At 31.7% G+C, this 26,041-nt stretch overlaps 1 protein-coding gene across 1 annotated transcript; it reads left to right on the forward strand.

The window, feature by feature from the left end:
- LOC143042757 (uncharacterized) lies at positions 1-26,041 on the forward strand. The gene is made up of 7 exons (XM_076215215.1): positions 1-56; positions 6,123-6,222; positions 7,568-7,708; positions 8,444-8,554; positions 21,734-21,917; positions 23,210-23,330; positions 25,853-26,041. Exons 1-7 carry the CDS (start codon positions 10-12, stop codon positions 25,989-25,991), a joined length of 843 nt encoding a protein of 280 aa, XP_076071330.1. The 5' UTR covers positions 1-9; the 3' UTR covers positions 25,992-26,041.

Genomic DNA, 26,041 nt, shown 5'->3' on the forward strand with positions numbered 1-26,041 from the left:
CCTCTCCTTATGTTCATATCTGCACTTACTGCAGTAGAGCACATTTTAACTTTACGGTAAGAACCTCATTATTCATATTTTACATTTTCAAGCATTTAAATAGGAGTATACATATATTCTTTTATGACTCTTTAATGCATTGAAAGGAAAGACCAATAATATGATAATTTAGAAAAAGCAGGACTTTTCATAAAGATAACAGCAGATCACAAGGTTTACGTATAGTATAATAGTAATGATTGATTGTTTCAGGCCACAACTATATATTTCTTTTCTTTTAAAATTCAATTGTCAAATATGAAGTTTTTTTAAAAGTTTTTTTTAATCAACTTATGAAGTTGATTGCATATGAATAATCTTTAGTTGTATTGTCAAAAAATTTAAATGTGCTATAGTTATCTATATTACGTTTTGGTAATCTTTATGCAAAGTGTAAATGTTTTATCCCTTAATTGTAAACTGTACAGAAACGTACTGTAAACATTGACCACTATGAGTTATAAGTATTTATTACGTTTGTAATGTGTGTGTATTGAATTTATTTATGTTCACCAGAAAATGATACAAATAAGACTAATGGTTGGCAATCTTTGTGTAATTTGTCATTTTCAAAAAAGAATTTTAATTTTTAAATGTTCCATCCCGAATTCCCTACGGATTTATTTTAACCTCTATAGTCCGTATTGAGGTCAGTAATGTACCTTTAACAAATGTATTGCTCGTGCAACTTTTTCTCCAGTGTTTTGTAGAAGAATTAACAATAAAACACAACAACATTGATAGATGACGTCACCACTGACAGTCAATGTGACGTCATGAACCCCTATGAATTTTGATAACTACTACGGCTACATAGGGGTAACCATGTGACGGCGTTAATTTTTAAATTAACCACAACGTGATATGTTACCCACGGTGCGATAGAAAAATGTACTAGTAATATAATATGTGTAACATATCGTATGGAAGATAAATCGTAAACGTCCAGTGAACAGTTTTGATTAGTGTTGGGTTGAGGTATGTTGGTTAATACCTTTCCTTACCCTGATTATAATATGATGAATGGATTGACAACCTAAAAAAAGACAGTATTGGGGCAGAAATCGAACACAATATAACCTGTTCCTTGGTTATGTGTATCGCTAGTCCTCTGTTTGTTTCAACAAAACAATGAATAACGATCCACCTTTTCTAAATAATTAACTAAAGTTCTCGGATTGTGTTTATTTCGCAATAACACCATACACATTGCGTCTGGCGTATATACACAATTTAGTCCTTGTATCTATGATGAGTTTATTTACACCATACACCATACACCTTCTGCCTTTACTTCATAAACGTTACATTGTTTTGAACCATACTCCTTACACATTTCATCTACACCATCCCATCCGAAAATGAACAAATCATTGCAGAATACAATTCTACCGTACGTTTCCGTAATGGAAATTTTACGTGTGATTCGATAACATTGCATTTCAAAAAAACTTTCTTAATGATGTTACACATGCAAGGGAGCTTTAAAGCGGACTCTTTTCAAAGCTTCTAACCATTATTCTGAACTCTATGATGGAAATCATTTCTTAAATCAAGTCATACTTGCAGAAATGATAGAATCAACGTTCATCAGCTTTGCACGTGCAATTTACCTTTATTGTTTGAATGGACATGTCAAACGGCGATCACAATGCCAATACATCACTATTTGATAGTTGATATTATGATAGAACATCATCAGTATAGTATGCTTGTAAACTTAATTCAAGTAAATGCACATAACTCAGTCCAAGTTCGTTTGCCGTGTACATGGTGTATGATATATCTTCCTTTTAGAACTGACGTCATGAGTTGATGTGAAAGCGTCTTTTAAGTTTTTTACTTTAAAATGTCCTTTAAACGTGTAAGTATAAAAAAGAAGATGCTGTATGATTGCCAATGAGACAACTATTCACAATAGACCAAAATGACACAGACATTAACAACTATAGGTCACCGTACGGCCTTCAACAATGAGCAAAGCCAATACCGCATAGTCAGCTATAATAGACCCCGATCAGACAATGTAAAACAATTCAAACGAGAAAACTAACGGCCTTATTTATGTTAAAAAAATGAAGTGTTCGTTTTCAGACTTGGTATCATGATTGACCTTTAATTAGCATATCAGTTACCAATACTGCAGACATTTCTTGTCTGAAAAAGATTAAAGAATTACCAAAAATTATCTGTCAACAACCTTCAAATATGTTTACTGGCAAATTACAAACTATTTTTCTTAGTAAAGTGAAATTCATGCGAAAAAATTCCCATCAGATTCGTCTGAATCTCAATTCACATGAAATTCACATGAAAATTTTCACGTGAGTTTCATGTGTAAGCTCGTTTGAGGTGAATCTCACGTGAAATTTGTCATGTGATTTTCACGTGAGATTCATATGAAATTCATGTAAGCATTTTTTACCTGTGTATTGGTGCAGAACTCAAACACAATAAAACTTCCTTTGCTATTGGTATATCGCTAGTCCTCTTTATGTGTCAACATAATAATGAATAACGAACCACCGTTTCTAAATAATTACCTACAGTTCTCAGATTGTGTTAACTTCCCACTAATTCCATACACCATTACATCAGACACCCTGTGACATTACACCATAAACGTTACATTTGTGAACATTACACCTTTCACATTTTATCTACACCATCCCATCCGAAATTATCCATTATTCAATTAATTTCAAAGAAAGCGTGCGACAACAAATAAAGGCAACAGTAGTAAACCGCTTTTCGAAATTCATAAATCGATTGAGAAAAATCAAATCCGGACCACAAACTGAATCCGAGGGAAACACATCATTAATATAAGAGGAGAACTACGACACAACAAAATTACAACACTAAAGTGTAACACACACATTAACGAACTATAATGTTACAATGGCCATTTTCATGAATTGGTACAGGACATTATAAGAAAAAAATATTGACTTGAATCTTGTTTTGTGGCTAGCCAAACATTCGGCTTTTATAGAAATGTTAAATATAACATTAAAATGATAACACTACATGACAGGACTACAATACAACTAAATGGGAGATCATATAAGATAGAGAAACAAACGAATAATAGCTATCAAAAGGTATTCGGTTTATAATTCAATACGTCAGACGCGCGTTTCGTCTTCACAAGACTTATTTGAACATCGGTATACTACTGTTGCCTTTATTTACCAGTAACACTCAGAAAATAAAAGTTCGAAAGCTAAAACAAGTACAAAATTAAAGAGCATTGAGGACAAAAAGTTCCAAAAAGTTGTGCCTTATACGGCTCAGGTGTACTACCTGGGATAAGAACACCCTTAATATTTAAAATAATTCATACATTTGCAAACAGTGTAATTTAACAGCAGCACATATTTTCATAGGGAGGGTGGGCGTGTTTTAAAAATGTAAACTTGTTTGTGTAACACCTGCTTTCTAGTCGACAGCAATTTAACAAGTGCCCGATACGGGAATTCCAAAATTCTGATTCAAGCTGATACGGAAATTCCAAAATTCTGATTCAAGCTGCGAGCGCCATCTATGGCCATGCCGATTATGGCAATAAGCTACAGACTGCAACACCCACGCACCCACACAAATATTTGCTTGAATTAAACCAGGTTATTGAAAATATCATTTTTTTATAATCTCTATTAATTGCAATACTCATAGAAGAAGACCCTATATCATTACTGAACGAATAACAATGATATGAAGAACAACGATCAAGAGTTGTTGACGTATTTTCTAACTATGTTGAAGTCCTTCCTTTAATCACAAAGTGATTATAAAATTAATCTATAGTTGTCTCTCTTTGTCTGTTGTTAATTGTAGTTCATAAATACCAAAATTAAAATACTACAGACTTTCTGTATATTATACTCATTTGGGTAAAGGTTCCATCCTCTGTTTTTCATTTACAACGTATACAAAAACAATCCTTTGATTTAAACATACATTTTATTACACCAACCTTTTTTACATTTTCATGACTAGAATATACATTTTTACTTTGTGGCATTACTTTGGCTACAGAGTATTCTCTAATATTTAGTTGAGGCGCCAGGGTGGCTACCGATTACCTATACCATGTAGTTGACATAGTGTCATAAAACCCCTGGTAGTTAAACACGGTTACACCACCACCTACCATGGGGAGTGACTGGGGAAACACTCGTATTACAATGCTCGAGTTATTAGTGCCCCACCTGTTGGCAGGTGTAGGCCTCCTCTCTATAAGATGAGGTGGAGGAGGTCCTCCCAGAGTCACCAATCTGTAGACCCCACCGTTACCACTAACCTGCAAATTTTAGAACTTGTCAGGCCCAGAGCAAGGACCGAATGAAATAATCCCCCAGTCACTACCAGTCTCCCTGGACCGCCACATGAGAGCCCAAGTCAGCTACCAAATCTGACTTGGGTTTTCACCTCCACAATTTTTTTATTATTGAATCTTTCGAAAAGTTGAATTTGTTGTGCGTTGGAAAGACACCCCCTTTGTATATTATTTAAGAAAACCTGATTTCCAGTTTGTGACAAATGAGTTCCATCTGTTCTGTATAAAGACACTTCACTTGCCCTAATGTTCTCATGTAATATAGCTTTCCCCCCATTTTCTATAACAAAGTCTTTGACCACTGAATACACCCTTTTTCTGTTCTGCTCTGTTATGGTACCCGCATTCAAGGGTGCAAAATGCCAGTATCGCGCTGTAGCATTGAAGACCATATTATAATAACCTTTTTAAATTAAGCCTGGTAACGTAGGGTAGACCATTTTACATTTTCAATTAAACCCTTCCCTGTCAATTGTAAATCTGTAAACTCATTAGCTCCACAGTGAAAAATAATAAAATGACAAGATGGTAAAAAAAAAACTTTTTGCATCCAGTAGGGAGTCCAAATCTTAAAGAGACTATAGAGACAATAACAAGTGGATACAAGGAGTTATCGCTCATAAACTCGGAACAGTAACTTATCAAGTCCAAGTTGGAGATTTAGTATGGTAGAGACATATTGATCTATGGCATTACTTTTGTTTGGCATCTTTTCTTTTTCTTTTAAAAAGTTAAACTTATTTGTGTAACACCTGCTTTCTAGTCGACAGTAAATTAACAAGTGCCCGATACGGGAATTCCAAAATTCTGATTCAAGCTGATACGGGAATTCCAAAATTCTGATTCAAGCTGCGAGCGCCATCTATGGCCATGCCGAATATGGCAATGAGCTACAGACTACAACACCCACGTACCCACACAAATATTTGATTGAATTAAACCAGATTATTGAAAATATAAAATTTTTATAATCTCTACGTATTATATACACATTACACAATCACACCATTCCTCGTACACCCTTACATCATTCCCCTTACACCATACACTATAGCACTATAGCACCATACAACTTATACCACTGCACCATATGCCATACACCATTACACCATACATGTTTTGGAAAGTTTACACCATCCTTTATAGGCCATAACAGATAAACCTGAGACTAAATTATAACACATGTTAGTCTAGGGATAAACGTATTTACATTGTTCATAGATATTATTAATTCATTCATTTACGAAATATATTTCAAAGGGAACGAAAGTGAGGGGAAATGTACAGAGAAATGTTTCAAGATTTATAAAATGCAAACGAGTATCTGGGTTGTAAAATTGTACTCGATTACTCAGCCTTCCGAGTAAGTAATTGAGTACTAGAGTACTCGTTGCAATCCCTATTAGTATGCATTGATTGACAAACAGTTTACTCATTATACCTAACAAAAGCATAACGATGTTATTCTTTCTGGGAGAAAAACTGTTCTTATTGAAGAATGACCAATCAAGAATTAGAAATATATTTAGAGCAATACGGGTTAGAAATAATGACTACTTACATTGCATATTATACATTAACTTGAAACTATTTTTCTATATTTAATTCAGCCTATTAAACGTACTTCTGCTGGCGTGACATGTTTTCTTCGAAAAAACTACGTCCTTAATGACAGATATTGGTAGTTCATTTAATCAGTATGAAGTGAAGTTCAAAATGATATAATTTTCTTTTAATTTAGGTTAATCCAAACGACCAACAGAATGGATGCTTACTTTTTACTTGCAGTATTTTTATCATTTGCTGTTGTGTCATGTGAAAACCATGACACTGGAAAATTGGTAATAACATTTGTAGACAACGAAATGTTCTTTATGGTTTTGATTCATATGAAAATTTAAAATAATAAAATGATGAAATATAATGTATCATAGATATCACATATTTTACATGATTGATAAAGGTCATCCGTGCGCTATTGAATTGAAATTTACAAAATCTGTATTTTCATATTTTTTGCCAACATATGATCAGCATTTATCATTAAGAGTGATATACAAAATTGATTTTTTTAAATATTGCAACTCCTTTGAACATATTGAATGACAGACGAAATTACTATTTAAAAAAAAATTGGTATGAGTCCCAGTTCCATCGTGTTTTCATTAGCCGTTATTCAATTAAAAAAATGTAAATGAATACGTTTCATAATAGCTTAAATAAATAAAATAAATCAAAAACATGACGTTACATCCTTAAGTTAATTAGAAGAGTCACAGTCAAAAGTGTTAAGAGCCAGTGTATTGGCCTTCCAGTACGTGCAATGGAGTTATATTTGAAGGCAATTTGGTATACCACTCTAAATGCTAAGTTCATAAATTCTTGATTCAAAATGCTGCTGCTAAATCATGACAAAACAAAACGAACTAAAAAAGCACAATGCATTATGAGATAATCACCCACTATCAGTATGTGCCATTATAATTAAGATTGATTTCCAGCAAACTAGTGCTATTACACTAAAAGAAGGGAGAAATATATCAGAGAGGCAGTCAAACTCATAGATCGGAAATAAACCGGCAACGTCATGGCAAAACAAGAAAAGCCAACTAGACAAATAATAGTACACAAGAAACAACATAGAAAACTAAGGACTAAGCAACACGAACCACATCAAAAACCCGGGCTGGTTTCAGGTGTTCTGGAAGGGTAAGAAGATCCGTGGCACCCTTCATATTGCTGATGTTAATAAAAACTGGTAGACATGAGCAGTGGTAACTTCCAACATTTTTCGCCACTTTTTTTTTATAATTTATGTGTTCGGATAGCTTCTCTCTCTCTTAAAATAGAATATTGACATCTTTGTAAAATTGATATGCATTCATTGTTGAGGCTATATCAATAGGCCATTTAGTAGACTTTTTTTATATAGAACAAATAAATAAATGTTTACATTTGATACGTCTGAATCAAATATCGCAGTTTAGAATCGATTGCCTATTCTTTTTTCGAAAGGAATAAAGAATAGAGTATACTTTAAGTTCTCCTTTTAAAAAAATCATCAACGGTACCAGGCTTGTAATTTTGTATCTTTAATTTCATGTTGTTAATATCTTAAGGACAATTGTATAACATTCGTGTTTAGTCTGTTGTAAGTATTGATATTCATTTCAAAAATAATTGTAGGACATAAACATCAGAGTGACTGAAGGCCAAGCCCGTTTTGTGCAGCGAATAAAGAGTAACATATACGAAAACATTGTGCATTATCACAATCCAAAACACAACAACATACTTGAATCACATACAATGCAGGATTTTAATAAGGTAAGATAAACAAGTACACTATTTTGTGTTTTTTTTTTCAAGTATTAATTAAGATATGTATTGCTCAATTCGAATAAGTCTCCATACTCCATTGCATGTGTGTCTGAAAAGAAATATCATCGTGTACGCACAAAAAGAACGAGCCATTCCATATGAAATAAGGGGTATTATTAAAACCAAAATGGCACCACAAAACACCAAACACTATCTGAATCTTATTAAGGAGAATGTAAGACAAAATGAACAAGCACGAATGAAAATGTAACTTCAAGTAGGAGCCATGCTACAGGACAGCTACATAAATGTTGATGTCAAGTTGGCCAAAACCGATGTATCAATTCAATATAAAAATTGAAACTGCAATTCCGACTTATACATGTATCTGGACGACTAATCTTATTCAAATACTTTCAGAACCATTTGAATTCTAGTTTCAACAATACCAAAAGGAATTAAAACAAGAGTCATATTGTTTCAAATAGTTTTGAAATATCGATGTATTTACATATGTGAAATTCTACTTGAAGATGAATTCTTTTTGTGTCTTCTAAGTACTTTTTATGATGAGTCACATTTAAACTTCCTTTGTACAACGTGATTGAAATGCATGTGTATTGAGTGTTAATCATGTGTACGGCAGTAATGTTGGCGTTGTACAGGAGATTGAATTTGTTATCTACTTTTGATTGCTAATTTCATATTAAACTTTATCTTAGTTTTGTTATTCCATTACAGGGACATTACATATCGTGCATGCCTGAAACACAACAGTGTTTGATCGGACATCTGGACAAATCAATATATCCCGATGCTCCAAGTACAATTGAAAACATTGCTCACATGTGGGTATGTAATTATTCAAAGACTGAATGCATGACAACTAAAAGAACAAACCTGTAAATGTATGGTAATTATCTAAAAAATGTATCATTGTTAGGGGATATTCATGAATACATATTCAAGTAAATTGAGCATAGAAAAAGGCGATTTATGGAACGCCACAGCTGTCTTAAGTGATACTCTGATATTACTTTATGTTGTTTTATCATTACTTATTAATAGTTTGTCTTTATTTGATATGGTTTTGACATTACGTAATGATGTTTTAATATAACTCAATATGAATAGTCATTACTTAATGATATTTCGATATTACACGATATGATTTCATATTGACTTGATATAGTTTTGTCATTTCTCAATATGGTTTTGTCATTACTCGATGTGGTTTCATCATTATTTAATATGGTTGTGTCATAAGTCAATGTGGTTTTACCATTACTTGATGTGTATGTGACTTAACGCAATGTAGTTGTTTCATTACATGATGTGGTTTTGTTATTTCGTAATGATGATTTGTCTATTCTTTATATGGTTTTAACATTACGTAATAATGTTTCAAAATTTGACTATTTTACACTTCTTGATGTGTTTGGTTCATTATTTGATGTGGTCTTGTCATTCTTTGATGTGGTCCTGTCATTCTTTGATGTGGTTATCCCATTACTTGATGAGGTAAAACCACGTGACCAATTCGGAAAAACCTGTTATATTTTTAGTTAGATTTCCATATTGTATGTGCCTTGAATGCGTTTGGCCATTCATCTAATTAGTATTCAAATTAAAGTTCGGGTTACTGTTTGAGTTAAACTTTTAGTTAGTTTACGAATTCAAGTCAATACATACTTATAATTAAAGTTCTAGTTAGCATTGAGTTTCGAGTTGGACTTCGAGTTCGAGTCACATGTAAAGGCAGAGTTCTAGTTACAACTTTGAATTTGAGTTACTTCTTGAGGTAGAGTTTGAGTAGGATTAGAATTTAAGTCTAATTTTTATTAAGATTTCGAGCTGAAATTCGAGCTATTTTATATGTCTTTTTGAGTTCGTAATTAAATTTTCTATCGCCGGGAACAAGGGCTTTTGCTCGGGCTTCCGAAAAGAGTGCTCCGGGATATGCGTACTAAATAAACAATGTTGCAGTATTCAATACGCAACATAGGAGTTGAAATAAAGTTAGATATGGTGTGATTGCTAATGAGACAACTATCCACCAGAGTTTCACTTAAATGCAGTGGATGTAAGAAATCTTATATCGGCAACCGTTCAGCCTGCAATACTCCGTATAGTCAGCTACAAAAGGCCACCATGCACAATGTGAAAAAATCTATTTTTTAACAGATTTCAATATGTCGTTTGTTTAATGTGCTTTGGATGGGTATCGCCAAAGTTAAAAATCAAATTAAAGTTCGAGTGGTTGTTCAGAGTTATTTGGTATGAAAACGGCAGACAATAATAAAAAAAATAAAATCCTAAAATTTTTACAGTATTTCGGACATAATTGGGATATCCCCAAACCACTTGGTCCTGTTATTTGATCTATAAGTTTTCAAATAGAAGCAGTATTATAATAAATTTGTAAAAAAGTCCACGAAACGCTGTGTCTCGCCTGATATTGCTGCTTTCAGTGTAAAAGCGTAATGTTGATGAGCTGTACATTCATCGGTCAAAAAATATAAAAAAATGTTTTTCTGTAGATGCTTTTTCTAGATATTGAAGAAAAACTCCTATACAAGTTTTAAAACACTTCATGGAGGTAATAAATTTATCAGGTCAAAACAGTTTAATTCGGTTTTATTTTACTAAAACAAAACTGTATGGTTTTCAACAATGAGCAAAACCCATAACCCATGGTAAGCTATAAAAGGTCCCGAAATGACGCCACTTTCGATGACGTTGTTGTGTCTCACTGCCGCTACATTTATGTCGCAGGCTCGACACAAATCAAAAGACTAATACGTTTTCGTTAAAAAAAAATCAAATCACACTTAAGACACAGTAAAATCGGAGGAGGGGGGCTCGGACTAAACGACAAAGCATCAATACTATGAAATAAGAATTCTCTAAAAAAAATAATGATCATTTGAACATATATACGAATATCAATCTTTTTACTTTTAATAAATTGAATTCTCTGATCTACCTCGCACGGATTGAAAAATAAACTTTTTTTAATATCTGTTTCACATGTGACGGCGAACATGCTCCTTCATCTTTTACTCGAATGTGAACTTCCAAATAAGACCACATCACTCGGTTTGTAATTTCGCAAATAACACGACGGTTGCCACACGTTGAGCAGACTCTCCTTACCTTTCTAGGGAACCCGAGATCACCCCGATGGATTTAAATTACCCAGTCATACCGATCTATTGAGCCAGCCAATTGAAATGTTTTTTAAGCCACCGCAACTTTACAGCAACTGAAAGTTGGGGGCATAGTGTTTAACATTTGTCCGTCCGTCTTTCCGTCCCATTATGGGTATATACATGTAGTTATTCTCCATAACTCCTCCAACAGTTTGAATCCTAGTAAGTTTTCTCCTTACTGTCTGTTTATACATATATGTTGAAGGTGTGCTGTATGTGGTCAGGGTTTAATTTTTATTAATATATGCTCTTCGGGAGAAAGTTGAACTTTGTTATTTTTGGGAAATTTTGTAAATTTAGTTAGTAGGGCGTTTCCAGATAACTCCTCCTACAAATTGAATGCTAGGAATTTATCACTCTGCTAGCTGTTTGTACATGTATTGATGGTGTGCATGTGGTCAGGGTTTTTCTTTTCATTATTTTTCCTCTTATGGGATAAAAATAATGAACTTTGTCCTTTTTGGGGTACAAGCGGTTCAATGAGTGGAGTGCGGGGGCATCGATTTGTCTAGTTTACATTTTTTCTCGTGTTGTGCTGTTACACTACTGTTACAGTTCGATGTTCTCTCACATACATGTTAAACTCCACCACGTGCACTTTCTTTATGTACCTGACCCAAGTCAAGAGCATGAAGTTCAATTTTTGTCGTTGTATACATATGTGTCAAATTTGTTTTTTTGTAAAATAGACCGTTAGTTTTTTCGTTTGAATCTTTTTCACATAGTGCATGGTGGCCTTTTTATAGCTGACTATACGGATTTTTGAAGGCTGAACGGTTGCCGATATATGATTTCTTACATCCACTGCATATAAACTCTGGTGGATAGTTCTCTCATTGGCAATCACACCACATCTAACTTTATTTCAACTCCTTCCTATGTTGTGTTTTGTATACTGCAACATTGTTTATTTAGTACGCATATCCCGGAGCCCTCTTTTCGGAAGCCCAAGCAAAAGCCCTTGTTCCGCGATAGAAAATTTAATTACGAACTCAAAAAGACATATAAAATAGCTTGAATTTCAACTCAAAATTTTAATAATTTCTAAATGAGACTTAAATTCGAATCCAACTCAAACTCTACCTCAAGAAGTGACTAAAACTCAAAGTTGTAACTAGAACTCTGCCTTTGAATCTGACTCAAACTCGAAGTCCAATTCGAAAATCAATTCTAACTAGAACTTTAATTATAAGTATGACTTTCATTCGAAAACTCACTCAAAGTTTAACTTAAACAGTAACCCGAACTTTAGTTTGAATACTAATTAGATGGATGGCCTAATTCATTAAAGGCACAGTCATACAACATAAAAATCTATTTAAAAATAGAACAGGTTTTTCCGAATTGGTCACGTGGTTTTACCTCATCAAACTTGTAATGGGATAACCACATCAAAGAATGACAGGACCACATCGAAGAATGACAAAACCACATCAAATAATGAAACAAGCACATCAAGTAGTTTAAAATAGTCAAATTTTGAAACATCATTACGTAATGTTAAAACCATAAAAAGAATAGACAAATCATCATTACGAAATAACAAAATCACATCAAGTAATGAAACAATTACATTACGTCAAGTCACATACACATCAAGTAATGTTAAAACCACATTGACTAATGACACAACCATATTAAATAATGGTGAAACCACATCGAGTAATGACAAAACCATATTGAGTAATAACAAAACTATATCAAGTCAATACGAAACCATATCGTATAATATCGAAATATCATTAAGTAATGACTATTCCATATTGAGTTATATTAAAACATCATTACGTAATGTCAAAACCATATCAAATAAAGACAAACTATTATTAAGTAATGATAAAACAACATAAAGTAATATCAGAGAACCACATAAGACAGCTGTGGCGTTCCATAGCGATTTGTCAGAATTCTCAAACACCAAACAGCCCCAATAATGTGGATGCAACCTACAACATTTCATTGTAAGGCCTTCAACAATGATAACAAAATACCGTTTAGTCAGTTAACAAAAGGTCCAATATGACAAAATATGTAACAATTCAAACCAACAAAACAACGGCAAAACAATAAATGAAAATCCAGAACCACTCAATTTCAGTCTACTGATTTTTTGCCGCTATATTTTGTTTTGTTGTGGATTTGATCCCTTTTTTAAAACCAACTTTTGACGAGGGGATACTTCAATCAATACACAACATGTACTATATATTTTTGTAATACTCTGATATCAGAATTTGTAGATCAATTAGTATATACACCCAATACAATAGATCAGCGTCCTGGAACAAGAAGTATGTTTGCCTATATAGCATGTACATGCATACTAGGTTGTATAGAATATTCATTCCTTTGGGGAATATTCGTGCATATAGTAACCAAAAGTGATGAATGTTAGTTGGTATTATGTAGAGAGGCCATTTTTAAGAAATAAAGCTATATGAGATCTTTGCAAAATCACCATATAAAACCTTAGTAACCGTGCTATGTGTCTATAAAAATAAGACTTACAATGGAAAATAATTGTTATTTAATTAAAATTTTATGACAATTTGAAGCTTTCTACCCTGTCATTTAAGGATGTACACCTCTGAGGAGCTAAACATTTCTAGAATTAAACTTTTTTTCTTAATCTGATTTTTGGGTTTATAAGACTGTAACAAAATAATTGGTGAAAAAAAAATCATATGGTGGTGCACTTCTTTTTTTGCTACGGCCCTTTGAAAATGCCCAATTTTGATGATTTTCCATTTTTTCATCGATTTTTACCTATTTTTGGGCTATTATCATGAAACAAATCACAGTTCCACAATTAAACTTTTTCTCTTACTTTCTATAAAGATGAAGTGGACCAATCTGAATAAATGTTACTTACAAAAACTATAGGTAGGTGTTAATATAAGAATGTTTTATCATATTTTGACGCTTTTTTGTGTAAAATTTACCATGTTGTCAATTTTGTATTTTTGTGATTTTTCTCAGTTTTCAGAACAAAATGCATATTATTTCAACTTTTTTGTTATAAATGAATGAAAAAAAAAGACGTATCTAAGAAATTTGAAAAGACCAAAATGATGTGGGATGTACATTATTCTTGTAAAATCATTTTTTGTATCCCTCACCAATTTTCTCAAAAATTTGACTAAAAATACTGACTTGATTGGTCGTAGAATTTGAAAACTGGATTACGCAAAAACCATTCATTGTAAATACACAATTTTTTCACAGATTTATGTTTGCTTATAACATTTTTAAAATTCTTTGATATTTTCCACTTCTATCACATGTTTTGGAAATAATGCAAGAACGAGATTTCAACGAGACTGAACGAGACAGAAAAGTCAGAAGAATACTTCCTTAATGTAACTGGTATAAATAATTTTTTTTGGTCAATTTTTGACTTTGATAAAAGTGTTGTAAAAAGTAAAAAAAAATCACAAATTATTCCGAATTACAATAGAATTTAAAAATATTATTTTCATTTTATTATTTATTGTCGATAACTAAGTTAGAATGCTGGTCCGTAAGGGTATCACCAACTTATTAATCAGTGCATGTGTCTGATTTGATTTTTTAACATACATTCAAACTTTCCTATTCAGAGATTAAATCAGAAATATTAAGAAACTAAGGTTTAAGCTACGCACTGTACGACAAGCTCAGTGGACAGATCTTTCTTACTAAAATGATTTCAAAGACATGATATTTTAAGACATTCTTTTTAAAACATAGTTTCCGATTCCCTTAAAAACAATCCCTTAAGCTAAATCAGAAGCAATTATTATGTCCCTATTTGTCCTTAAACTCTTAAAGTTTCTAGGTAGTTTTTTTGGTATCCAAATGTTACGTGTTGGATTTCTTTAAAAATTAAATGAAAAAAAGATGTCTTCGGTCACTGGAATGTATTTCATTCAATGTGATTCAATAAATCAATAAAAGTCAAGTTGTGAAGTCTGAGATACGACCCGCACAAAACTGCTATATGTCCAAGTGTATACAGCTGAATGTAATGGAAAATTAAATCAGACATCAGATAGTTTGAATGGATGAAGTACATTTTTTTTCAACTTCAATTTAAAATAAAAAATTGAAGGACAAAGCATTTTCCAATGTTGTTTTAAAATTAGAGCTGAAAAATGCTATCCTTGAGCATAAATTATTTTCAAATTGTGAATTTGAATGTCCCTTTGGTATCCTCCGTCTCTCTTTTATAGATGCAATATTTTGTCTACAAAAGTCTTTTATTGAAATATAAAATATGGGAAAAACCTTAAGAATGTTCATTATATAGCATATTGAGAATTCTAAATATAATAAAATTGAAAAAATGAAATTGGGATCTTTTTTCAAAATATTATCAAAAGATATTAAAGAAAAACATTATTATTACCTGTATTGAGACTTTAAAGAAGTATGTAAAGTGGTTTTAAATCTAAAGAATATCGGTTATGTAGTATCAGATATGTATAATTAAGACAAACGTGTGTTTAACATAATCTACAGTATTCCAACTCAGACTTGTGGCGTATTCTATCAAACAAGGTTGCAAATTAAGGTCCCCATGAGGAATATTTTACTTGTCATAAGAACAATCTATTTTGGCAACATATCTTCGTAAATGATTAGTTCAATTAAGGTAAATACATCCTAGTGTTGTCAAAGATTTGTAAAAGCAAAATAAGTTGAAATGAATTAGCAACTAATTACACCAGCTTCTTTTACATTTATATTTATACATATCAAAATAGCTCACAAATAATATATGTAAAAGTACTTTATTCAAATACAATAAAGCTTGTTTTCCAATGGTGAAAAAAAAGCATAATCAAGAAAATTATTGTGTTTACTACAAAGCTTGATAATTGCGTATGTATTACGTTTTTTGGGCAAGCTTTTGAAAAGATGACAAAATATTTCACAATAAACATGATAGAACAATTTTCTTTTACTTTAAAGGAGTAGGTTCAGTAAGACCCCTTTTTGGCCCCAAAATATAGCAGTTTTACAAAAATGTGAAATTGTAATCATGAAGCTATTTATTGGAAAGTAGAATGATTCTGCTACATAAATATGGGCTGTTTTTGACAATACAATGCACAAATATCGGGTACTAGCATCATAAAGTCATGCTAAATTACTGAAATCTTCACAAAATAAGCATTTTAGTTTAATTTTAGACGGTTTCTGTCTAAAATGAAAGTGGCCGCATTCGTGTTCATTCATAATATTAAAATGCAAGTTGAATTTGACGATAATACATAATATATGTAAAGGTTGAGGATGAACACGGATGCGGCCACTTTCATTTTTGACAAAAACTTTCTAAAAAAGTGACGATTTTTGGCAAATTTGATAGATTTTTCATATCTAAGCTTGAATCGGAGCGTTTTTAATGACTTAGTCATTTAAAATCTTTCACAAAAACTAATTAAATCAATTGAAATAGACACTTAAGTGTTTAAAAAGTGTCTAAATATTTCGTCAGATGAACTTGAAAATTGAGGCAAAAATCGGCCCTTACCGGACCTACTCCTTTACACATTTTGAAAAGTACATGAGTAGTCAAGTTTCTGAATTTTTTCGATTTTTTTAAAATTTGATAACAAATTAACACAAATTGATATTGATCATGTTGATAACTTCCTCATGATAACGTTTATTAGGGAAACCCTTTTTTATTTTGCCATTGTTAAAATAGAAAAAAATAAGGATAAGGGGTGTTCATCCATGACACAAAATCAGTACATGCAAAGCAATAACTCCCGGTTTGAGGTGAATTCCTCAGATACTGACGATCACGCAACAACTGTGCATTGAAAAACAAAACCATTTAGTAATGTAAATATAATGATCTGGATAAACATTCAAGCTTTGCCGTCATGACTTAACCCCAATATATGAATTGTTCAAACATCTAAAAGTTTATAAATATATTACTTTGAGGTTGCTTACTTAGCTGAGGTTTAATACACTATTTTCTACATAACAAAATGCCTGTATCAAATCAGCAATATGGCAGCTGTTATCCATTCGTTTGATATGTTTGAGTTTTTGATTTTGCTATTCGATTAAGGACTTTCCGTTTTGAATTGTCCTTAGATTTCAGTATTTTTGTGATTTTACTTTCTACATCAATTTTCAAATTCTGATTATTTTGTTATCGGCAATAGGTATTCTAACGTACCAATGAATAATGAGAACAATGAGATGTTTACTTAACATTTTTTGAGCTCTGTTTCGTGCACTTTCATTTCGAACGGAAACTGGTTTACAATCATATTGGACACATATATTCAATCTAGCACTTAAGCTTGTAAGACTTTGCCCCCGCCCCCCCCCCCCCCGCAGAGCTATAGAAAAACAGTACAAAAACGGGTGTTACACGGACTCTGTTTAAACGATACACTTTATTTTTTAATTAGATTTGAACTTTTTGGTTAACCGACATATTTCCGGTCTTTTTTTTTTAAATAAAATATTTACGTTAGCATTAATATATATATTTTTTTTAAAACCTTTCCAGTACAATACTATTCATATCAGTACACTACGGGATTCGACATTCAATTTAAATAAAGAAAGGGGGTATGTTTTTCTCCTAATAACCAAAACATATTTGGATCCCAATTTTAATGAGGAAAAAAATTACTATGGTAAAGCAGATAACAAATTATTGATCTGCATGATTCCTGATTTTTCGAATACTGTATATATATAATATTGCTGATTTAAAATATATATATATATATATATATATATATATATATATATATATATATATTGGGTGATGGCGTTGTAAAGGTAACTTGTTAATAAAATCAGAAGAGAACATACACCCCCTTTTATGGAGCAAAATAATCGGTCAATTAACGTATTTTCTTCAATACCTGGACATGAATAGTATTTTGGACAATGCTGAAGTAAAGAAATGATGATACCGACGTTTATATATCAATTAAAAAATACAGGAAATATGTAAACAAAAATCAAATCTCATCAAAAGATAAAATCCCTATCAACTCACCAATTCACTATTGATCCCATAAATAAAAAGTATTCGTGTAATAAATGTCAAAATAAGCAGCAATAAGAAGAAAATCGTTCAACTTATCATGTCCTCAATTTTGTACGGTAGGTTGCGATTGGATCATATAGTAACACATGTTTTATTAATCGTGATCAACACTTTCAGAGACGAGCATGAATTTAAAAAAAAATATATCAAGTGGTTGTCTTAATATACATGTACAATAACAAGACAAAATCCATAACATTTCATTCACTAATGAAGTAGAAAATTCATTCTTTTGATATATTTATATTAGTATTTAATTTATATTTAAGCCGCCATCAAATCTATCAGTGGCGAAACCAGCCATTTTAAGAAAGGGGTTCCCAACCAAGGAAAAATGGGGTCCAACTATATGTCCCCTTTTAAATACATTGATCGTCCAAAAAATGGGGTTCCAACCCCGGATCCCCCCCCCAACTGAATATTAAATTCATGTATATGGCAGCAAACGTGCGATTTTAACATTTTTTTTAAAGGGGGAATGAAAGGGGGTGATGAGATGGCACAACCTTCATTTTTTCATCAAAATAAAGATCACAGCCTGTTTACTTCAAATCAATTTAGTCCCCCCCCCCTTTCCCCGCTTTCCGTTTCACCCATAAAAACCAAACGATATCTTATTTGATACTTAACTATTTCTTAAGTATATTACTTTTTTACGAAGTTGCATTTTAAGTCTCAAATGTGATAACATTTATCTTTTACTTGAAATGGTTCTTTTTTTTTCTATCAAACTATTGGATTCCTGATTTTTTTTCTAAAAAAAAAACTCGGTTGAAGGGAAATAAAAAAGAATGCGTTAACTTTATACTATAACTTTAATTTACTGCTTTGGGGCCATTTAAGTTTCTCAAATGTTCAGTCTGGCAAAATGTAATACTTCTTCCTTGAAACGTCGTACAAGTCAGATACAAAACAAAAATAACAAAAAAAAAACCAGGCCGGAAACAACCTGTCGTATAGTTTTTCTGCACTTTTAGTCAGGTCAAGGACCTGACTACTCGTGCAGAAAAACTATCCGGCAACGGTTGTTACCGGCCTGTTTCTGTGTTACCTTTGTGTTGTATCTAATACTTATTTTCGAGGGAAGGTAATTAACCAGATATGTTTAGTTCCAACTGGATTTTTGTTAATATATTATAAGGTTATATTTTATTCTTTTAAATGATATGAGTAGCCAAACAAAATTCAAAAACGATAAGTTAAAGGTAAATACAAATTTAAAAAAGAAATCATTCTTTAAATGTTTAAGAACGAAGAAATTCAAATAATTCATCTTTAAGTTATCAGTTTCACACATCTGCGTTTTGGAAGTTATCAACCTGATGAAAATGAATGCCTTACATATTTATGTTTATTTTTCTTTTTGTTATTTGAGAGATTGTATAATAGGAAATGCAAGGCCAGATCTGTTTTTTTTAAGTTGTTTCTGTTGTAAAGCACCCAAATGTATATGGATTTCGTAATATGCTTTTTAGGCTTGAAAAAGAGGAGCACATGATACATCAATGACATTTAAACTCATAAGTCGAAAATAAGGTGACATCATTATGGCGTAAACAAAGTAAGACCAACAGACACACAACAGAACACAAAACACAACATAGAAAACTTAAAACTAAAAAACTGGTTGTTATGTTAGGTGCTCCGGAAGGGTACAAAATTGTGGCACCCATCGTGTTGCTATTGTTAGTGCAATAAGTCACAAGTTGGTCACATTTGGGAAAGTGGATGGGATTGTAGGTCCTTTACATGTATCAACAATTTGTTTGTAGAATTTGTGTTCTTTGGAGATGGACTATGACATAGTTTATCGTATATGAAATTGGCTATTCTTTTGATATTTCATATGGTCAGATAGGTCCTAACATACCTACGATCCTGTAAAAATCTGGCTTTCTAGCATTTATTTCTGGTTAAGGTAAAACTTGTAGCAGTTTTTTTGGCAAAATGCATCAAGTGTTATTTTGCATTTTGGAAATCTTTATAACTTTGTGTTATTTTTTCTGCTGCTTATTGACACACAACCCATCTCTCAATTTGGTTTATAACACTCTGTATTTGTTTTCTCTGAGAACGGTTTTATATGGAATGGTGTTTTACTTTCATTTTTCGTTTCATTTTTGGTATATTTATTTCTCTTCTTCGTCAATGCATGGTTTCTGGTTTATCCTTTTACATATGTTTTCCAGTTGCATGGAAAACGAGTTATTCTCCCAAAACTATATTTTATCTTGATCTTATACAGGTATCGTTACATCTTGTAAAATTATTTTAATTTAAATGTTTTTTTATATCTCTTGTTTGTGATATAAATTATGAGGCTTCTGCTTAGAAAAGACCTACAGAATTTGATTGGATATCATGAGTTTACACATCAAAAGGAGAAATCTAAACCCATTATTTAAGAAATACAGATACTCTGAAGCCATAATTAAAAGAATCTATTTCTGTTATATTAATTGCTTTATCTCAATTGGTTATCAAATTAAAAACTACGCTGATGTATTGCAGATATATATTTGTAATTAAGCAATATATGTAGCTATATATAAATGGTAAAGGGGACTTATAAACATGACAAATGTAATGGTTCCGAATTAAAATATGTCGTATATGCAAACGGATTAAAGTGGTGTTGTTTTAAAGTTACTTAAAAGCATATCCTTCAATGTACTCGTTCAAATATTTTCATAAAAATAATTCTTATTTGAGTTGAAACTGATATTGTTTAATACATCATGATAATATGTTCGTTCTAAACTTGTTTTGTTTTAGTAACAAATACAACAAATTAACAATAGCAAAAACAATTTCAAATACTGTACCAAAATGATTACTTATAGTATAACAAAAAGAATCTTGGCACCATGAAGTATGGAATGATAAAAATAATGTCAATGGTAATAAATTAAGATTTTATAGATTGTTTAAAACTTGAATTGGTACGGAGCCTTATGTAGAGGTAGTTAATAATAGATACCACCGACGTATTTTGTCACTATTCAGAGCTGGTTCGTTACAACTTGAAATTGAAACAGGTCGATATGCTAGACCACCAGAACCTCTACAAGACCGGTTATGTATTTTTTGTGATAGTTGACAAATTGAAGATGAAAAACACTTTCTTTTAAATTGTTGTTTTTACTCTGATATCAGACATGACATATATGCCAAGGCCTGTATTTCAAATGTTGATTATGAGAATTTATGCGATATTGAAAAACTTCGTTATCTTATGTGTTATGAGAATATGGTTCCTCTTTTAGCTATTTCCCTTTATCATATGTTTTATCGACGAAAACATGTCGACTAGAAATTATATATGTTTTTTTATATTTTTATCTACGAAATACTTTTAAATGTAACAAAGCTGTCCTTTTATGTATGTATTAGATGTTTGTTTTAATGATAGTGTCTCATAAGTCGTTTTCGGCTGGCTTCCTTTTACTTAAATGTTAGGTTCTTATGGCTTTATGTGTATATATATATATATATATATATATATATATTGATATTGTAATGGATAGTGACACTTTAATAGAATAAATCTTATCTTATCTTATCTTATCTTATCTTATCTTAGTATAAGGCAAAACATATGTTAGATATATAACAACTCAAATTGTGATATCATACTAGTGAAAATTAAACGGAGACATATGTACTCAGTTATTTGTATCTCAATTTCAATGTGTAAGGAACATGAATTAACATCCATTAATAAGCATCTTCATTTATATTTTGAAGAACCACGGAATAAACAGCATTGATTATAGGAATACAACGAAGATTTACCAGAATTGGATCATTAATGGAACAGAAATAAAAGATCTTGTTTATCTTCATCAAAGTCTGAGACAATTTGTGACTGGTTTTAATTTCCCACTCTATCCAGTGACAGAAGTTCAAACAAACTCGAAAGTCTTAACGGGTAAGTTTAAATATTTTTGGTTGGTCTTTGGTCAGCCTTTATATCTCTTTCATGTGTTATGTGTACTAGTGTCTGTCTGTTTGTCTTTTTCTTTTTTAGCCATGCCGTTTTCTGTTGGTGTTTTTTCGACTTATGAGCTTAAGATCTTTTAGAGTACATACAATCTAACTCTCTTTCATCTTGCAATAGAATAAAACATTTGACTTTTCTACACTTTACACAAGTATGCCACGTTCCAAACTAAAAGACAAATTGGAAGAGTTGGAATTGCTTTGTTTCATTAAAAAGAATGGCAAACATAGATATAAGTATCTTGTCTTGTATCTTAGGGAGGGATAAATCCTACTTTGTAAAGGATCACTTTGATTTAAACAAAGAATCTCTGAATTTGACATTATCAAGATGCTTGATTTCTTTATTGACAACATATTTGTTATGTTCGGAGGACGTGTTTTTCAACAGACTGTCGGCATTCCTATGGGAACCAATTGTGCCTCTCTTTTTGTCGACTTGTTTCTTTATCATTATGATGCTGACTTCATAAAGAAACATCTTAGGAGGAAAGATCAGAAGTTAGCAATATCCTTTAACTTTATTTTTCGCTCTATAGATGATGTTCTCCTTCTAAATCATTCAAAATTTGGTGACTATGTTGAACGCATCTATTCAATCGAACTAGAGATAAAGGATACAACAGATACAGTTAAATCGCCCTCATATCTTGACTAACATATAGAAATTGACAATGAGGGTCGGTTGAAAACAAAATTTTACGACAAAATAGATGATTTCAGATTTCTAATTGTGAACTTTCCATATCTAAATAGCAACATTCCAGCAGCACCTGCATACGAGCTATATATCTCCCAATTGATACGATATTCCAGTGCTTGTACTTCCTATCGTGATTTTCTTGATAGAGGGTGTCTGCTCAAAAGGAAGATATTAAACCAAAGCTCCAAGTTGAAATCATCCCTTTGTAAATTTTGCGGACACCATTGCGAGTTGGTTGACCGTTATGGAAACCCCGTTTAACAGATAATATCGGATATTTTCCGAACGTCGTAACTACAATCCCCTTTCCTTTCATGAATGTGACCTTCCGAATTAAGCTATTTATCTTTATGAGAAATATAATACAAAATGTATTATAACCTGAGTGCTAAGTTTCTCATTCGGATTCATTTAATCATGGTATGACCACAACACAATGTTACAGCTGTCGTTTTTTGTTAAGTTATATTGACGTATTAACTATTAGTTGTTTATGACTAATACTTTTTATTTTGAAGGCGATTTGACGTCAATTAGAAATAGAAGGTTCCCAGCGGCTCATCAGTGTCGGGATGGCAGTAGTGGTACAAGGCAATATGCGTACACAACAGGGAGATGTGATTATCTATACTTTTGCACGTAAGTATATTTACGATAAGTGAATCTAATCGTCAACATTGAACATGGTGCTCTATAAATTAAGATCACCACAAGTATTACGCAATTATAATATGAAGTACTAAACTATTATAAAGTTTAAAAAAATGAAAGCATAAACAAATATTTCAACTCAAAGACAAACAAATTACTCCGCAGGGAAGATACATTATGATAGTATTGTTCCTTTTTTTGTATCTGAATTACATAAACCTATGTATTAAGCTTCTTTTTTATGAGTAATGTTTTTGCAATAGTTTAACACCAAAATCATTGTTCATGTTGTTTTTTAATTCAATCGAATGAAAGTCAAACTTTTTTGGGTGATTGTTTTTTTATGTTTTGAGGTTATTCTTGACATATTTTGTTATTAAACATAGTAATGTGCTTATGGTTATATTATTTTATAGTTTTTATTAAGCAATAGCTACTCCATTAACACATAGATATAAGAAGATGTGATATGAATGACACAACTCTCAATCCAACATGTACAAGTTACAATTTGTAAAAGTAAACCATTATAGGTCAAAGTACGGTCTTCAACAAGAATACTTGGCCTACACTGAACAGCAACATATAAAGGTCACCATAGTTCACCAATTTTTATCATAGCCATGGTGTAAATTGTAAACGTCACTGGTCTTGGTGTACAACAATGTTATGACGTTTCTATAATTTATTTTAAGTAAATATCCAAAGACGACATCCCGAAAGATTATTTTTTTCTGAAAACTTTTATTTAGTAATTATTAGTTACTTTCTACTCCTAATGGCTAGACACAATGGATTGATATACAAGAAACATTGTAATTAAACGTTATTATTAAATTAAAGCCAATTATATTAGATATGTTTCCAATGAAAATTATAATTCTATGACCATGTTGTTATTTTCAAACGTCATTGCCATGGTGTACAGCAATGTTGTGACGTTTCTATGATTCATTTTAAATTACAATTACTTCTAGTATACATCATACTGTAAATTCAGTATCTATGATGAGTTTATTAATATGGAAAATGCATGGTTATATATAATATGTATGCGGTGCAATAGATTTAACGCTTAAAATTTAGAAAATCACTATCTCTATTGACGCATTTAAAATATATTAACCCAATCAATAGCATAACCAGGTTCAACTCGCCATTTTGTCTTAATTGTCCTGTATCAAGTCAAGAATATGGCAGATGTATATCAGGGTTAGCTTTTGTTGCAGTTTAGTGATTATGTTGTTCGGTTGTTTCCTCTTATAACTGATGTGTTTCGTTCGATTTTTAAATGTAACCCGGATTTGTTTTCTCTTAATTTTAATTTTATGACTTGTGAACAGTGGTATACTACTTAGGAGATAACTGTATTGTATTTTAAGCTCCGACGGCATCAATTGGGGATTTGATGGTCGCAAATTAAGTTTACTGGCGACGCGTTAGCGGAGACAGTAAACGGGTATTTGCGACCATCAAATCCCCAATTGATACCGTCGGAGCTTAAAAACAATATTGTTATCTCCATTCTAATGAAACTGACAGAAAACAACGTTAAAACATGTAATTAAAATCTGTCATATGTAGTTTGCGGTTGCGCGTACGTCCCATAGCATCAAGTTGCCAATTGATGCCATGTAAAAACGACGTTATCCAATCAAAATGAACGTTACAAACGTTGTTGCATTAGAATGTTGCATTTATGTGTGGAAGTGTTGAGTATTGAGTTAAAACAAAAACATTTTACTGCCATCTAACGACATGTATAAGACACTCCGTGAAAACGAATGTTGATGTTAAATAAAATTGAAATAAAATAAAACACACAACTATTTACAGATTAAGACAATATCAATTTGAAAAAAAAAATAATGTGTTAAGTTACACGTTGCATGCATAGATATTGTAAATTCCGTCCTAATAGTGTAAATTCTCTTACTATTTTTACACATTACAATTTTATTATAAACCATGAAGGACACACAAGGATGTATAGACATTTTTGTTGTTTCTTATTTTAATGGGGGGAAAGTGAGATTTAAGATGCACGTCGACGAGACAACAATATAAACAAACTTATAAAAAAGACATCTTAAAGATATTCAACAGTTAACATGTACCTGTACAACAACCCATGCTATAATTACAAGCTGGGACGAACATAAACCAAAAAAAAAATCTAAGAATTGCCATCAATACCGATTTGCTAACTATTTTATTATAAAATTGATAACCGCAACTCTTTTGCATTCTGTAAATTGAATACATTACATGATTAAACCAGATTCAACATTGAAAAATAATCACCTATACTAACATATTATTGTAAAGTTTTTATCATTAAACTAATTTTAACACGTTAAAGTATTGCTGCAGGAAATATCAACAGTTGAATATTTATTATAAGTAATAATTGGTATAACTAAATATTTATTTGAAAACAAGACTTGTGGGCAAACAAAACTTTACACCCAAAACTAACTCATCTATATCTTTATAAATATTTTTTTCAGGCAATTAAGTTCGGATAGTACAAGAGATTATAAAGGATGCGAACATAGGCACGTCAATGGTAGACAGTATTTTGTATGCGTTTGTTGTCCTGGTGCTGAACGATTAAGCGAATGCTGGGCATGTAGCGACGCACTGTAATATAATTCAAGAATACAAATGCTACTAATAAAATAAATCAATACTTGTTA

Source organism: Mytilus galloprovincialis, chromosome 8 (genome assembly GCF_965363235.1).
Source record: "Mytilus galloprovincialis chromosome 8, xbMytGall1.hap1.1, whole genome shotgun sequence".
Taxonomy (NCBI): domain Eukaryota; kingdom Metazoa; phylum Mollusca; class Bivalvia; order Mytilida; family Mytilidae; genus Mytilus; species Mytilus galloprovincialis.

What these genes read in the sequence shown, in the direction of transcription:
- LOC143042757 (XM_076215215.1), top strand. Translation starts at nt 10, where the DNA reads ATGTTCATATCTGCACTTACTGCAGTAGAGCACATTTTAACTTTACG. An exon ending in ACCATGACACTGGAAAATTG is followed by an intron (nt 6,223 to 7,567) that starts GTAATAACATTT and finishes AAATAATTGTAG; the next exon opens with GACATAAACATCAGAGTGAC. An exon ending in GATTATCTATACTTTTGCAC is followed by an intron (nt 23,331 to 25,852) that starts GTAAGTATATTT and finishes TATTTTTTTCAG; the next exon opens with GCAATTAAGTTCGGATAGTA.